The sequence below is a fragment of the Leuresthes tenuis genome, unplaced genomic scaffold, assembly GCF_036924035.1.
Source record: "Leuresthes tenuis unplaced genomic scaffold, fLeuTen1.0.hap1 SCAF_19, whole genome shotgun sequence".
Classification (NCBI taxonomy): Eukaryota; Metazoa; Chordata; class Actinopteri; order Atheriniformes; family Atherinopsidae; genus Leuresthes; species Leuresthes tenuis.
Genome location: NW_027325373.1, coordinates 1,693,145 through 1,709,769, shown reverse-complemented (window position 1 = coordinate 1,709,769; position 16,625 = coordinate 1,693,145). Strand labels below are relative to the sequence as shown.

Genomic DNA, 16,625 nt, shown 5'->3' with positions numbered 1-16,625 from the left:
ACTCTGAAAGTGTCTCCGTTAGCTTCAAGAATTCATACGCTTCGCTGATTCAAACCGTTCAATTCCCCAGGATGCTTCAAATTAAATTTGTACATGAAAAAGTGTTTCTTAAACACTGTTTTTATCCAGTTCGGAGCCACAAAGGGACATTTGAGAGTGAGAAGCACTTCTGGCACATTATCCATCCTCCCAGTGAAAAGCATCGTGGTCGGAGCTGCACTGCTGGCATATTGACACACTTAAATCCTCCTTCTGTATTAGTGCAGACTTCCCTTTCTCTGCAGGAGCTCATTCAGTGTGCCTCCCATCTCTTCTTTCTTTCATTCTTTCACTCGGCGGTTCACTGTCTTTGAGTGAGAGACAGCGGGGCCAGCCGGCAGGCTCAGCGGGGGAGTTTGGCAGCTTGTTAAATGTTTTCTAAAACACCCACAGTAATTCATAGAGCCTGTAATTAATCAGAAGAGGATCCCTGCAGGCCACAACCAGGAGGATGTGTGTGTTAATGTGGGCTAATGTGTGTGTTCCATCTTTCTTATGGAGAGACGTAATTATTCGACAGCAAAGTGAGACAATCACAGGCCACAGAGACTAAACCAATCTCAGTTTTAAAGCTGTCAATCAGTGCTTTAAATGATTTTGTGTGTGACTAAGAACCCACGAGGGGAGGAACTGGATTCCACCTGTGATTGAGCATCACACTAATGTCAGAGCAGTGGACAGAATTTGGTTGGTTGATTCTAATATCGTGGGTCGCTTTCTGTTTTTTGATGGTCGCTCCAGTTCAACATAAAGAACCATCCACCTCTAATTTAGTTCTAAGAACTGTCCTCCTAAAGCAGGCGTACGCCTGTCCTCCTAAAGCAGGCGTACCCCTGTCCTCCTAAAGCAGCCGTACGCCTGTCCTCCTAAAGCAGGCGTACGCCTGTCCTCCTAAAGCAGGCGTACGCCTGTCCTCCTAAAGCAGGCGTAGACCTGTCCTCCTAAAGCAGGCGTAGACCTGTCCTCCTAAAGCAGGCGTACCCCTGTCCTCCTAAAGCAGGCGTAGACCTGTCCTCCTAAAGCAGGCGTACGCCTGTCCTCCTAAAGCAGGCGTAGACCTGTCCTCCTAAAGCAGGCGTACGCCTGTCCTCCTAAAGCAGCCGTACGCCTGTCCTCCTAAAGCAGGCATACCCCTGTCCTCCTAAAGCAGGCGTACCCCTGTCCTCCTAAAGCAGGCGTACCCCTGTCCTCCTAAAGCAGGCGTACCCCTGTCCTCCTAAAGCAGGCGTACGCCTGTCCTCCTAAAGCAGCCGTACGCCTGTCCTCCTAAAGCAGGCGTACGCCTGTCCTCCTAAAGCAGGCGTACCCCTGTCCTCCTAAAGCAGGCGTACCCCTGTCCTCCTAAAGCAGGCGTACGCCTGTCCTCCTAAAGCAGCCGTACGCCTGTCCTCCTAAAGCAGGCGTAGACCTGTCCTCCTAAAGCAGGCGTAGACCTGTCCTCCTAAAGCAGCCGTACACCTGTCCTCCTAAAGCAGGCGTACACCTGTCCTCCTAAAGCAGGCGTACGCCTGTCCTCCTAAAGCAGCCGTACGCCTGTCCTCCTAAAGCAGCCGTACGCCTGTCCTCCTAAAGCCGGTGCAATTCCAGGCATAGCCTATTAACGGGCTGAATATTAGCATGTTTTACTACTATGCTAAGTGCTAACACTCGTGCTGTTATGGTCAGAGCTGCCAGGCGTCACTCTTTGAGTCAATCCCACGCCACACACACGCTTATTTCCCATCAATACTCTGATTGACTGACCGAGACAACCACAGAAGGCACCACGCAATATAAACCAATCAGAAGCAACGTAAGCAACGTATCTTTCACACACAACACACACCTCCTGCTTGCTGGAAGATGGACGGTAGCTAACAATTTTTCGCCGTTTATTCGCTGTTTCTCCTCCAGTTTCCTACTTAATATGAACTATTTCCTGTATTTGTTGCAGAGCTGCGTAACATTTATTTTCCTCTTCTCCTGACCAGTTCACACTTTAAAAAGAGACTAACGTTAGTCTCATTAGCCACATTCAGACAGACGTTCTAAGAACCGTCCACCTCTAATTTAGTTCTAAGACCTGTCCTTCCCCAGAGGAACTGTTTCATTTTGCATTCCCACATGAGTCGGGGGCCTCGACAGGGACTGATGTGACGCAGCCGTCTGCCACAGACGTGTTACTTTAGCGCCACTCAGCAACAAAACAGAACCCGGGAAAAGTAAGGAGAGAAGAAAACAACAGCACCAAGAAGCTAACATGGAGAGCGAGGAGGCCACCGTGTTCATGGTCTGCATGGCGGTGATATTAATCATGGACGATCACATCAGGCGTCTAAGATGGAGGCTGGAAGAGCGCACAGCGAGAGTCAGGAGACGGAGAATCCAGCAGCAGGCGATACTTCTTCCTTTCATGGAGGAAAGAAGGAGAGCAGAGCGCCGCAGACAAAGGAGACGAAGTTTAACTTATTAAACAGGCGCCGGTTGGGTCCGTGTCGTATGAGGAAACATTTCAGACAAGGGGCGGAGCTACAGCCACCAAACACCTACGTCATGTTCCTGTGGAACCCAGAAAAGACCCTGAAGGAGCTGGAATGGTTCCAGGAACTGAGGGCCGTGGTCCCTGGTTCCTGTCTGTCCAAATGTCCCTGTTCCTGAAAAGGTTCTAGGAACTGCAAAAGGCTCAGGTGAGCCTGAAACATCCCATAGTTCTGCTGCTATAGGCCCAGCCTGCTGGGGGAGCTCCCATGATGCACCTCTCCTCCCTCCATGTCCAGATGACATCATTGCTGTCATTAACTTGTGTTTCTCTCTCTCAGCAGGTGTCTCTGGCCTGGTGTTACGCTGCTTGTTGTCCCCTCTTTCCTGTACTCTCAGCCCCAGCTGGTCCAGGCAGATGGACCCTTCCTGGTCCTGGTTCTGTTGGAGGTTTCTTCCTGTTAAAAGGGAGTTTTTTCTCTCCACAGTCGCCTCGTGCAGCTCAGGACGGAGGATTGGATCAGAGAGAAGCTTCAGTTAATCTGTTGGTTAGGCTCCTTTTTTTATTAGCTTTGCATGTATGAATTGGACCAATTTGGAATTTCAATTAATTGGATTCTGATAGTATCTTTGAAGTGGTTTGATATTAAATTTGATGTAATTTGGCGCTATAAAATTAAAATAAATAAAATTCAATTGAACTTGATTGATTCTATCTGTCATAAAAATGATTTATACAAACATTTAAAACAATTTGTTAATAAATAAAACAAAAGAGTTCAAGTTTCGTTCATTCACAATAAAATGCTCAATAAAACTTACTATTAGATTACTTGATATTACTTTAATGATTAATGATTTAATCAACATTTTGGCTCTTAAGCCTTATTTTAAGACCTGAAGGCAGAAAAGTTGAATAAATGAAACAGATCACATATAACTGCCTGGAGTTTGTTCAGGTAAATCCAACATTTCCACTCAGGCAGGAATGAATTACACTATGATACAAGCTTCAGTCTTGTGCCTATGTTACGTATTGCATAAATAGTGCTGTTGATTTATTTATGTTTTTTAGGCCTTCTAGGGAAGTGAAATATCCTTCTTCCTGTACTTGACATACATGTTATTAGATAAATAGTGCTGTAGATTTATTTATGACATTAGGCTTGGTAGGGAAGGGTAATATGCTCTGTTTTAGTGTTCTATATTTAACTGATGTGTGTTTATGTGTTAGACATATAGTGCTGTAAATGTCTGGTTCAATGTCTGTTTATAGATTTTATGTCAATGATTGTTCTGTAAAACAATTAAAGTTTTCTAAGTCTAAGTCTTCAGGGAATGATGTATAAGTTTCTGCTCCAACCCGGAGAAGTTTGTTTTCCTTTTTTCCATCCAGCACCAGCATTAGCGTGCTGCGCTAACATTAGCACGGTGAATATGACGGATAGCGGCGATGCTGACTCAGTTTCTCACAGCTTTCATTAAGCTGCTAACAGGAACTGGCTAATGAGCCAGGCTGCACTCATTATTATGGAAAACAACACACATTTGTTATCCTAATCATCTAATCGCAGTCACTGCCCTGTGGAGTCAGAGCACTCACTTCTCCATACTTCACCTCACTGTGGATATTCACAGTCATCAAAATGTCTCCATTTGGCAGAAAAAAGTGTAATGGGGCGCATCACATTTCTTCATTTAATGTAAATGTGCAACAGAAACTGGAGACGGAGGCTTATTGCTCGGGCAGCAGACATAAAACAGCAGCTTTCAGTCTCTTGTTTTTAATATTTACGTTTATTTTGGTCCTTTTTAAAGCGGCGCTGCAAAGTTAAAAGTTAAAACCGACTTCCTGAAGATGTTTCACATCAAACGCCGCCTGCTGGTGACTTTTCCTGCAGAGCTTCAGCAGAACATCCCTCAGGAGCCTCTTTTAAAGAAGGTTTCGTGTGGCATGAATAAACTTTAGCTTTTTGTAGTAACTGTGGACAGATCACCACAGACACAGCATCCTCTGAAGGCCTTTTTCTACATTAACCTCAGCAGCCTGTGTCCAGGTGCCTTTGACAAACAGGAAGTTGCTTCCACTAAACTAACATTTGGATCAAATTAAAAAAATCTGATTTCTGAGTCAGTAATTTGGAGTTTGTCAGTATTTCATTTGTTATTTTTCCATCCAGACAGAATTTCTTTCTTCTGTTTAACTGCTCACTCCGGTAAGAACGTCCATCTTACTCAAAGTCGTCGTTCACGTTGTCAAAATCTGATAAATATCCTGCCATGTTGCCCAAAACTATCAGCAGCAAACTCTGTGTGAAGTTAGCCGACTGTCACAGAGCACGGAGTGAATAAACTGTGCTGCAGGGGGGCGTGTGGATGAAGTGGTCCCAGTAGAGTGCCTGAGTAGAAATCCCTCCGTTAGCTCTCCTATAGCTGCAAGTAGCCACATAACAGCAGCTATGAGCTAACAGAGCTATAGCACACGTTCATTCATTCATTCTTCTTAAAGTATTGGTGAAATAAAGACAGATAATGCCTTATTTAGAGGCTGCATCCTCTAAGCCCCGTTCACTCCGTTATATGGATCTCCAGTTATCTAAATATCTTCTGAAGGACGCCGACTTTCACCAAACTGTTCTCAGTGAGCAGATGAACGCATTTCATGCCAGAAATAAGGTTTAAAAATGCCAGAGTTCCACTTTAAGCCCAATAGTTCAGGCGGTCCTCGTTGTGGTCTGAAGATGGCATCTTTCCATAAAAACTGTAAAACGTGCAGAACTCACGAAAAGCAAAGATCGAAAGCTGACCCACATCGTGACACAGAAACAATTTCCTCCAACTAAAGGAGTCTTTCTTTCTGGTCTGTGATGTAATAAAAACATGCCGAACACTAACAAGCTCCAGAACACATCGCCACCTAGTGTTGTGTTGTGGCCACTAACTCCTTTCCACTCCTTTATATTGAACCAGGAAGCCCAGGCTGAGCTCCAGCTGTCACTCAACTCAACTGAGACAGCCAAATCAAATTCCCCTTTAAGTTAAACCTCGAGGCAGCGATGCTGTTTCCCACTTCAACTACAAATAATACGTAAAGTGTTTTGGACACACTGAACAAGTGTAAGAAAAATGTCCTAATTTCCATTGGTTTGAGGCTAACCTCAGTGATTAAACAGATGAGAATGAAGAAATACAGTAAAAGGCAGTAATAAGTGAAGTTAATCTGAGATTACAGCAGGATGTTGCTGTACTGGCGTTTCAGCTTCATCTGTTATCGCTCAGCAGCCATTACTATGCAGAGAAAGTGTGCAAATGGAGCGTCTCAGTAAACCTTATCAAATATATTCAATCTGCACACAGAGATAAAAGGCGAATGATTAAAAAAAAACATTCCAGGTGGATTCACAGATACCTGGAGTCGTGTCCCGATAACAGAAACTTTGGTTTGAAACCACATCTCCTTCATCTCTGAAACGTCATCAAGAAAACCATTAAAATTAGAGTCTGTCACCTTCCTGCCAACATCCAGCTCACTTCCCTTTTACACCTGCTTTCCATCATTTTCCTGCTGGCTTTTCCACCAAAATAATAAGAAATATAATCAAGAAAAAGACTGAAGTTGTAGAATTAGATAGAATGGAATGTGTTGTTTCCCTGAACAACATTGTTGCTTTAACTTTAATGTAAACTTTAATGTTTTAGATCATAGCTTTGCTGCCGTCTTGTTTTGGTTGGAGTTAAAATGTGTTTCCTTATTAATTTGGTTCCCCAATGAGCTGAGTAAGACCTGAGAAGATGGGCTGAGGTAAAAAACACATCTGTGTGAGTCAACGGGACAGTTTACAGTCTCGTTTCCCAGCCTTAACATGCAGAAACTCACAAAAAATTCACTTTTACTCTCTTTGATCCCTTCCTTTTAGGAGCAAGTGTGTTTGACCCAAGGGATGGTTCTTAAAAAACACTGAATTTCATTTAAACCTTCTTTAAAAACACTAAATTTCATGTAAACCCTCTTAAAAACACTGAATTTCATTTAAACCCTCTTAAAAACACTGAATTTCATTTAAACCCTCTTAAAAACACTGAATTTCATTTAAACCCTCTTAAAAACACTGAATTTCATTTAAACCCTCTTAAAAAACACTGAATTTCATTTAAACCTTCTTTAAAAACACTAAATTTCATGTAAACCCTCTTAAAAACACTGAATTTCATTTAAACCCTCTCAAAAAACACTAAATTTCATTTAAACCCTCTTAAAAACACTGAATTTCATTTAAACCCTCTTAAAAACACTGAATTTCATTTAAACCCTCTTAAAAACACTAAATTTAATTTAAACCCTCTTAAAAACACTGAATTTCATTTAAACCTTCTTAAAAAACACTGAATTTAATTTAAACCCTCTTAAAAAACACTGAATTTCATTTAAACCTTCTTAAAAAACACTGAATTTCATTTAAACCCTCTTAAAAAACACTAAATTTCATTTAAACCCTCTTAAAAACACTACATTTCATTTAAACCCTCTTAAAAAACACTGAATTTCATTTAAACCCTCTTAAAAAACACTGAATTTCATTTAAACCCTCTTAAAAACACTGAATTTCATTTAAACCCTCTTAAAAACACTGAATTTCATTTAAACCCTCTTAAAAAACACTGAATTTCATTTAAACCCTCTCAAAAAACACTAAATTTCATTTAAACCTTCTTAAAAACACTGAATTTCATTTAAACCCTCTTAAAAACACTAAATTTCATTTAAACCCTCTTAAAAACACTAAATTTCATTTAAACCCTCTTAAAAACACTGAATTTCATTTAAACCCTCTTAAAAAACACAAAATTTCATTTAAACCTTCTTTAAAAACACTGAATTTCATTTAAACCTTCTTAAAAAACACTGAATTTCATTTAAACCCTCTTAAAAAACACTGAATTTCATTTAAACCCTCTTAAAAAACACTGAATTTCATTTAAACCCTCTTAAAAAACACTAAATTTCATTTAAACCCTCTTAAAAACACTACATTTCATTTAAACCCTCTTAAAAAACACTGAATTTCATTTAAACCCTCTTAAAAAACACTGAATTTCATTTAAACCCTCTCAAAAAACACTAAATTTCATTTAAACCTTCTTAAAAAACACTAAATTTCATTTAAACCCTCTTAAAAAACACTAAATTTCATTTAAACCCTCTTAAAAAACACTGAATTTCATTTAAACCCTCTTAAAAAACACTAAATTTAATTTAAACCCTCTTAAAAAACACTTTTAAACACATTTAAACCCTCTTTCACCAACATGCTTTTAACACAGCCCCTGTGGAGCTTCCTGTTCTTCTACCCTTCATGGATATCTTCATCAATCCAGTGATGTGTTTTTGGGAATGTGCCACTAATGTTTACATGTGAGAATTCAGCCTAATGATCAGATCCCAGATGCTGACATACTGGAAACTCAGTCTCCTGCTCATGTAAACATGGGATGTTTGTAGGCAAATATGGGAGCAGGCTGTAGACTGAATATGAATGTGCTGCAGAAGCACAAAGACTCATATGGGACGCCTAAACAAAGACGTGGAGACGAGCAGAGAAGCCCAGCTGGAAGGAGAATGGGCACCTGAAGGTTAATTTGCAGATTTGCTCCTGAGAGTCGAACAAACAACAGCTGCTTCTGTCTGATTTAAACTCTGTCTGCTCACAGAAAATAAATAGTGCCTTCTGTTTCATTATTCTGCAGGACTCCAAGTGTGGGAGGAGAAGAACCACATGCACTTATATCTGGTGACTGTCCCGGTTCTCAAAGTACGGGGATATCAATTAAACTATGGAAGATGGAAGCTTTCTTGGCTGATTTTGGGGCACAGACTATTTGAATTGGTTCAGAAACTTCTGACAGACTGACATTTGAACACAATGACCGGTAGATTGTTCTGTTTACACTGTTTAACCCCAAAATAAAGTGCATGTATAAGATATTAGGAGTGACATTCTGTCAGTCTTCTATAATTTCAGCCTAACTGACACTAAAAGGTATTAAGGTTGAGGATCAGAACCTCCAAATCCGAGTCTATGGTTCTCAGCCGAAAAAGGGTGGAATACTCTCTCCGGGTCGGGAATGAGATCCTTCCCCAAGTGGAGGAGTTCAAGGATCTCAGGGTCTTGTTCACAGTGAGGGAAGAATGGAGCGGGAGATTGGCGAAGCTCTCTATTTACCGGTCCCTACCCTCACCTATGGTCACGAGCTGTAGGTAGAGACCGAAAGAACGAGATCGTGGATACAAGCGGCCGAAATGGGCTTCTGGGCCTCCCTTAGAGATAGGGTGAGAAGCTCAGTCATCCGGGAGGGGCTCGGAGTAGAACCGCTGCTCCTCCGCATTGAGAGGAGTCAGATGAGGTGGCATCTGGTTAGGATGCCCCCTGGAGGCCTCCCTGGGGAGGTGTTCTGGGCCCGTCCCACTGTGAGGAGACCCGGGGAAGACCCAGGACACGTTGGAGAGACTATGGCCTGGGAACGCCTCGGGGTCCCCCCGGAGGAGCTGGAGGAAGTGGCCGGGGACAGGGAGGTCTGGGCGACCCGACCCCCGGAGAAGCAGCAGATAAGGGATGGATGGAGGTATTTAGGTTGATTTTCACGTGACGAACAAATGTTCGAGGTGCTGCGACTCCTGGGGGGCTTGGACGGGACTGTGTGCCCCAGGAGGAGTGCTTATATGTTGCTGTACCGCAATTAAGCACCCGCTGGAGCTCCGGTTCCCATCCTGTCTGTAATTGGACCATCTAACAAAATGAGTCCAATTCGGGACACTTTTTAAATGACAGAAAGGTGCCAAAATGAAGCCTTTGTTTACATGTTGCAATTTCGGACCCTTAAAAATGTCAAAAAAGTGCCCCATCCTTACCAGCTTCAGTTTGGGACACTTTTATTTGTTAAAAGTGCTCCATAGTTACTTTTAACTGGTAAAAAGTGTCCCATTTTTACTTGCTTCACTTTGGGGTCCCTGGCCTTCAGCAACACTTAAGCGCTCCTCGGTCACAAACTCCCGTCCGAGCCCCCTGGGACTTTGAAGAAGAACCAGGCTCCAGGCCCCTTGACCTGGAAACCTCGACCCGTACATCTGCAACCGAAGCTCTAACTTGTTTGATATTCAGGAAACTGAACATATTGGTGAAACATTGGCAGGAACACCAGAGTATTATCAGGACAGACTGAAGAGAGAGAAACTACCAGATGAGCAAAGCAGACTGGATCACCAGTTTTTCCGTCCTGTTGCAACGTTAATGGCAGCTGTCATGCAGACGAGTTGGAGTGAGACCTGACGAAAAGTCTGACAATGTGTGACCCCCCGCTGTAGATCAATGGTTCAGTTGAAAGGATCAGACATGCAATCTGGCATTTCTGGCAAACGATGGACTGAAAGGCCCAAAAAGTGTGCGTGGCCAAGATGTTGTGGCCCACTTGGTGCTGGAGCACCCTACTTAAATGGAGGGTGATGCTGCCTGACAGACGAGGCCCAGGGCAAACCTTCACCTCTCACCACACAGATCTTGGATCTGTCCAATGAAAGAGGTCAAAATAAATCAGCGGTTACAAAAAGAAATGGATCAAAGCCCCAAAAAGATCAAACCTGGCATGAAAAAGGTAAAAGGAAATATGCTCAGGTGCTGTAAGATATTATATATACTGATGCTCGTGCTTATTTAAACTAAAGCGGTTTGAGTTACCGCTTAGCTGCCTTTTTATATGCATCCCCTTCCCTTTGGAGCAGAAAATAAGGCTATCATGACACTTTAGTGAGTTTATCGTGACACACACCTCACATTTAAGTCATAAAAGGCATTGATTAGTTAAGAGATTACAGTAAGTTTATAGTAAGAAGCTGAATCTTTGCGGTATATGTCTCTGAAATATACCGTTCTGATGTTCTGTGCTGTAGAAAAGGCTGCATTTTGTGTGTCTTTTATGTCTAAAAAGTCCAGTAACAGCAGAAACACACACTGGGTTGCCTTCACGGTAAATAAAGCACTCATGGAGGTGTGATCTGCAGAATTTTGGCACTTCTGAAGTCGAGGCCAGTTCCTGTTGACTCCCCGTAAACACGAACAGACCCAAAATAAGTTGCTGTGTTGGCTTTTTTAACTGCTTCTAACAGTCTGACAGAGACAGATCTGCTTCTATGCAAACAGAGCGGGGAGGAAGAAGCATTTTCAGGCCTCGGGGTGTCATTTGAAAGCTGACCTAATTTCCCAGCGGCCACTGTGGGAAGCCTTCACGGCGTGTTCCTGAGGGTCTCTGTGAGCTGGGAGCTTCCCCACAGGCTCTGCTGACACTGTGTTTCTGCTCCTCTATGCAGAATGGTTCAATCCAAAATTAAAGGCCACTTTTTATATTTTTGATTGCAGGACCAGTCATTACAAGCCAGAATATTGGAAAGGAATTTGGTTCTCCTGTGAACAAAGTCGCAAATATCCTAGTTTTTTTTAATTAAACATGACTTAAGTGATGCATGCAAACGTTGCACCTGGATGTTTCCTGGCTTTTTGCTAAATTATTCCCTTATCAACAATGAAAAGGGTCATTTTATAGCGATTTCAGCTCTACTTACTTATCCACACTGCAATACCACCACTGAAAACATATCACGACTGCAGCGGGCAGTCGGTCTGAAATCTGACAGTATTTCAGTCATTATTAAGGTTTTTTTCCTGATCAATAACAAAGTAAACAGAGCGGATGTCGCTACCGCATAGAAGATCAATGGAAAGCCACAGATAAACTTCATAAACATCTGCATGGGTTTAAAATCTTTCAGCTTCAGTGAATAAATCAAGTAGCACTTTGATTGATTTGATTCATAATGTGATAAATACAAGGCGCTCGGTGCTGGAATAAAATAAGCCTTCACTTTAGGTCTAAATGGAGGCAGCAGCTAGCATAAGCAGCAGCTAGCATAAGCAGCAGCTAGCGGAGGCAGCAGCTAGCGGAGGCAGCAGCTAGCGTAAGCAGCAGCTAGCGTAAGTAGCAGCTAGCATAAGCAGCAGCTAGCATAAGCAGCAGCTAGCGTAAGTAGCAGCTAGCATAAGCAGCAGCTAGCTAAGACCAAAACAGACAACATTAACTCCTATGACAAGTCAAGCAAGCGATAGAAAGAGGTAACAGAAGCAGTTAGCTTTTATCTTGCAAAGTATTTGTACCGTTTAAGGCGGTAGAAAAGGAGGCGTTCGAACGCCTGCTTCAAGCTGCTTCTTCTGCAAACTGTCTGTTTTTCACTTTTCAATTTAAGATGGTAAAAAACAAAATCGAAATTGTGATTTTATTTTGAAAAAATCGTGATATTTTTGCCATATCGTCCACCCCCACTTCCACCAACATGAAGAGGAAAAAAAAACAATGTTTTGATTAAAATAACATGACTAAGCAGGTCTGAAGCAACAAAAGAATAAACTCATCTTCACAGACAGACAAATGATAAAAGGTTAAAGTCATTCCTCAGAGAGCTCCTCAGCATGTTTGAGCAGCAACAGTCTTATAAAAGAATAAATAAATGACGTCTTAGCTTGTTGACATATATCACAACATGATTTCTCTTTAAGGAAACCACCAATACTTTCATATTTGTCATGATAACTCATAACAATACGGCATTTTGAAAGCAGCTGCTGTTCGGCGGTTTGAAACCAGAGTCCTGAAGCATCTCCGGAGCAATCAGACAATAAATACAAAGATATTTTATTTATGAGAATCTGCTGAAGCGAACGGAGATTTTCCATTTCATATTTCATGCATCTGCCTCTGGATGCGATTCTCGGTCCCTGAGATCGTCTCCAGACAGGAGGATTCCTGTTAGTCGGGGGATGTGGACCATTTTTTATTCTGTTGCATTTATCTTTTGTTTTAGGGGAGGCTGTTAACATCCTACAGTCAGATTTCTTTATGCCTTCTGGAGCTTTGAGCAGCGACTCCGCTTCCTTCTGCTTTTTCCACACAACACTGAGTAGAGACTGTGGATGCTCCGGTTCTGCTGCTGGTGAGAGCACTAAAGTGAATCCGGATCACAGCGAGGAGGCTTAACACAGCCTACATTTAGGGTTAGAAGTAGATTAAGGTGGTCGATTCATGGCAACCAGCTCTTAACTGTTTAGAGTTACGACTTTAAAGGGACCACATCTCCTTCATCTCTGAAACGTCATCAAGAAAACCATTAAAATCAGAGTCTGTCACCTTCCTGCCAACATCCAGCTCACTTCCCTTTTCCACCTTCTTTCCATCATTTTCCTGCTGGCTTTTCCACCAAAATAATAAGAAATATAATTAAGAAAAAGACTGAAGTTATGCTTAGTTATTAGTTATTACTTAGTTATTATTATTATTTAGTTAGTTGTAGAATTAGATAGAATGGAATGTGTTGTTTCCCTGAACAACATTGTTGCTTTAACTTTAATGTAAACTTTAATGTTTTAGATCATAGCTTTGCTGCCGTCTTGTTTTGGTTGGAGTTAAAATGTGTTTCCTTATTAATTTGGTTCCCCAATGAGCTGAGTAAGACCTGAGAAGATGGGCTGAGGTAAAAAACACATCCGTGTGAGTCAACGGGACAGTTTACAGTCTCGTTTCCAAGCCTTAACATGCAGAAACTCACAAAAAATTCACTTTTACTCTCTTTGATCCCTCCCTTTTAGGAGCAAGTGTGTTTAACCCAAGGGATGGTTCTTAAAAAACACTGAATTTCATTTAAACCCTCTTAAAAAACACTGAATTTCATTTAAACCCTCTTAAAAAACACTGAATTTCATTTAAACCCTCTTAAAAAACACTAAATTTAATTTAAACCCTCTTAAAAACACTGAATTTCATTTAAACCCTCTTAAAAAACACTAAATTTCATTTAAACCCTCTTAAAAACACTGAATTTCATTTAAACCCTCTTAAAAAACACTGAATTTCATTTAAACCCTCTTAAAAAACACTAAATTTCATTTAAACCCTCTTAAAAAACACTGAATTTCATTTAAACCCTCTTAAAAAACACTGAATTTCATTTAAACCCTCTTAAAAACACTGAATTTCATTTAAACCCTCTTAAAAAACACTGAATTTCATTTAAACCCTCTTAAAAAACACTAAATTTCATTTAAACCCTCTTAAAAAACACTAAATTTCATTTAAACCCTCTTAAAAAACACTGAATTTCATTTAAACCCTCTTAAAAAACACTGAATTTCATTTAAACCCTCTTAAAAAACACTGAATTTCATTTAAACCCTCTTTCACCAACATGCTTTTAACACAGCCCTGATGGAGCTTCCTGTTCTTCTACCCTTCATGGATATCTTCATCAATCCAGTGATGGCAACCAGCTCTTAACTGTTTAGAGTTACGACTTTAAAGGGGACATATCAGGGAAAAAAACATAGAACTGGGTTTCTGAAGTCACTCCTGGTTCTGAAAAAACAGGCTTAAGACAGCCTACATTTAAGGTATTTAGGGTTAGAAGTAGATTAAGGTGGTCGATTCATGGCAACCAGCTCTTAACTGTTTAGAGTTACAACTTTAAAGGGGACATATCAGGAAAAAAACACAGAAAAGTCACTCCTGGTTCTGAAAAAACACTTTTTCGAGGTCGCGTAGGTCTGAAAACGTGTCCTTCAGTGAGCCGATCCCACAGAAATGTGCAGCCCCCCCATCTGCATGTCCAAGCCACTCTCAGCTGAAATCACGGAGCATCTACTGCTCCTCGGAAGCAGGAAAACTCAAACTCCTTTGCTTTGTTATTCTGTCATTGACATTCAATTCTCCACAGACTCTATCAGTTTCATTTGTACCCAGAAAAGGAAACAACTCAGTGAGTTATGCCTCTGCGGCACATCAACATGTCTTCCTGCCTGCGTTTTATTCCATTAGCACCAAAAAACACTGGTTTCTGCTCACCTAACACGCTGAGCTCCGCACGCGCAGTGATGTTGTAGTTCTTATTAGCGGCTGTGCAGCTGTAACTGCCAGAATCATCGTCAGTGACGCTCCTGATGATCAGATTGCTGCCCGCCAGCAGAGAGTACTTCTTATTCCTGAGGAAACAGGATTGTGTTCATTTTTCGGGGTTAATTCTAACCCTGAATAAAAGACTTAAACATCAAAGAAAAGCTTGATTTATTCTCATAACACCAGTTATTTTATCGGACCATAGCTAAGATGCTACTGGTTAGCGTGTTAAACATTGATTTGGTGGAACATGCAGTACAGACCAGCTCTGGATCAGTTCATCTCCTCTCCTCCACTGGATGCTGGGGGTTGGGTAGCCAGAGGCGGAGCATTCCAACACGGCATCTGTTCCCAGCAAAGCTCTCACTGTGGTTGGATGCTGCAGGAACTGGAGGTTTCTGCTCACCCCAGGTTCTAAGAAAGAGGTAGGAAACAAAAGACACGTCACACTTTTGCTGGGTTCTTTTGGCTTCTTTAAACAGTTTTAAATATTCAGGTTCCTCCAGGATGCTGAAGTGGCTGCAGGTAGGTCTGAATGTCGCGGTAAACCCAGCTGCCTCCCACCAAAGGACAGCTGGGCTCCAGGCCTCTGACACAAGGTAAAGGGTTACTGCAGAGAATAGATGGCTGCGCCACATTAGAATATGATCAGTGTGTGCAGCATTCATGGTGTGCAACCTGGACCATGGCCTTCATTGTGCAGCTATAACCATTAAAGCTTTATTGGGGTTAAAACTGTTCTTAAAACTTATTCTGATGGAGACGGATGGGCAAAAAAAAAATGACTCAATTTAAATGTTATCAGCAGATGTTAAAACTTCCCAACTGAGCATCTTCTTTAGGCCACCGTCTCCTTAAAGCTTTCAAACCTGGTGCTTTGACAGAGAGTGCAGGAATGATGCTGCTGACATGATTTCCATCAAAAAACACAAGTTATGATGAGAAAAACTACTTTGTCCAGCGGTTTTATGACCTAAAAACGAATTAAAATCAATGTGATGAGTAGCAAAAAAGGCTAAAAAATTGGACATTTTCCTCATTTATTTCCTGATGGAGATGAAACTTATGTCTTAATGTTGATGTTTGACATCTCGTTAGCACGATAATACGTTAGCATGTTAGCAAATGTCCTCTGAACTGCGAATGGTTACGGTTAGGACTCAGAAATTCAAGGTTCAAAGTAAAATGTATACATAGTCTGGTTTAGATATTCCAGAATATGTGGTTGGAGTTGGAAAAACATATATATATATATATATATATATATATATATGAATAAGGCAGCTCATGGCGTTACTGTTCACATAAATTAGAATAGATGCCGTCTCGTATTCGGATTGTAACACCTGTTCAATGTTTTCTGGGGGGACTGGACTCATTTTAAGGAATAAAGCACACAGCAGAGTTTAATTGTGACTTATTGGTGGCAATGGACAAAATTCCTTTTTCGTAAGATGAAACAAAGTGTGCAGCAGCTATAATGGACTGAAACTGTAATCACTAAAGCCACGATGGCTGTGGGGCTTAAAACCAAAAGTGGATGATTCTTGATAATCTGACACAACAGATGGTCTTTATTCTTTTTTTCCACATAAAATCTGGGAAGTTTATCACAGGAAATGTGCAGAAACGGGTATGAGCTTTCAAAAAAGACGAAGAAGAAGAAGAAGGAGCACCTGTCAATCAAAGGCCGATGGGTCGGTGCTTCCTGTGGCCACAGTGGTGATCTAATAAAAACTGCTTTATGTGGAAAGATATTTGCATCATATTTGGATGGTAACATCTTCCTGGTTTGTGTTACCGAACCCTACACGTACTGCTCCTTTAACTGCCACAAAAGGCAGAATTAAAGCCTTAAAAGCTACTAAAACACACAGATACTGCGGTGATGAGATGTAATTCATTGTGAACCAAGTCTGGTTTCGTGCCGCCTGCTGAGATAAGATGTGAAAAAGAAGGAGAAAAGGCTGTTTTTATCTGACGCCAACAGCCTTTGAATCCTGTTGAAACCAAAGTTTCCACAAATAAAATGACGGGATCGTTCGGCATCTCAGTAACTCCAGCAGCACCAAAGGTTTGGGTTCGTGCTGCTGTGGTCGACAGCTTTAATCCACTGGTGTCATCGACTGCTGGCGTCTCCTCCC

The 16,625-nt window shown here is 41.5% G+C and overlaps 1 protein-coding gene across 2 annotated transcripts in view; it reads right to left on the bottom strand.

The window, feature by feature from the left end:
* Positions 1–16,625, bottom strand: part of dcc (DCC netrin 1 receptor) — a 277,918-nt gene that overhangs the window by 168,722 nt on the left and 92,571 nt on the right. For both annotated transcript variants that reach the window (XM_072372603.1, XM_072372604.1), the window contains exons 4-5: positions 14,745–14,895; positions 14,431–14,567 (exon numbers count right to left, since the gene is read on the bottom strand). In XM_072372603.1, coding sequence (XP_072228704.1) covers positions 14,431–14,567; positions 14,745–14,895 — 288 coding nt within the window. The remainder of the gene's footprint in view (positions 1–14,430; positions 14,568–14,744; positions 14,896–16,625) is intronic.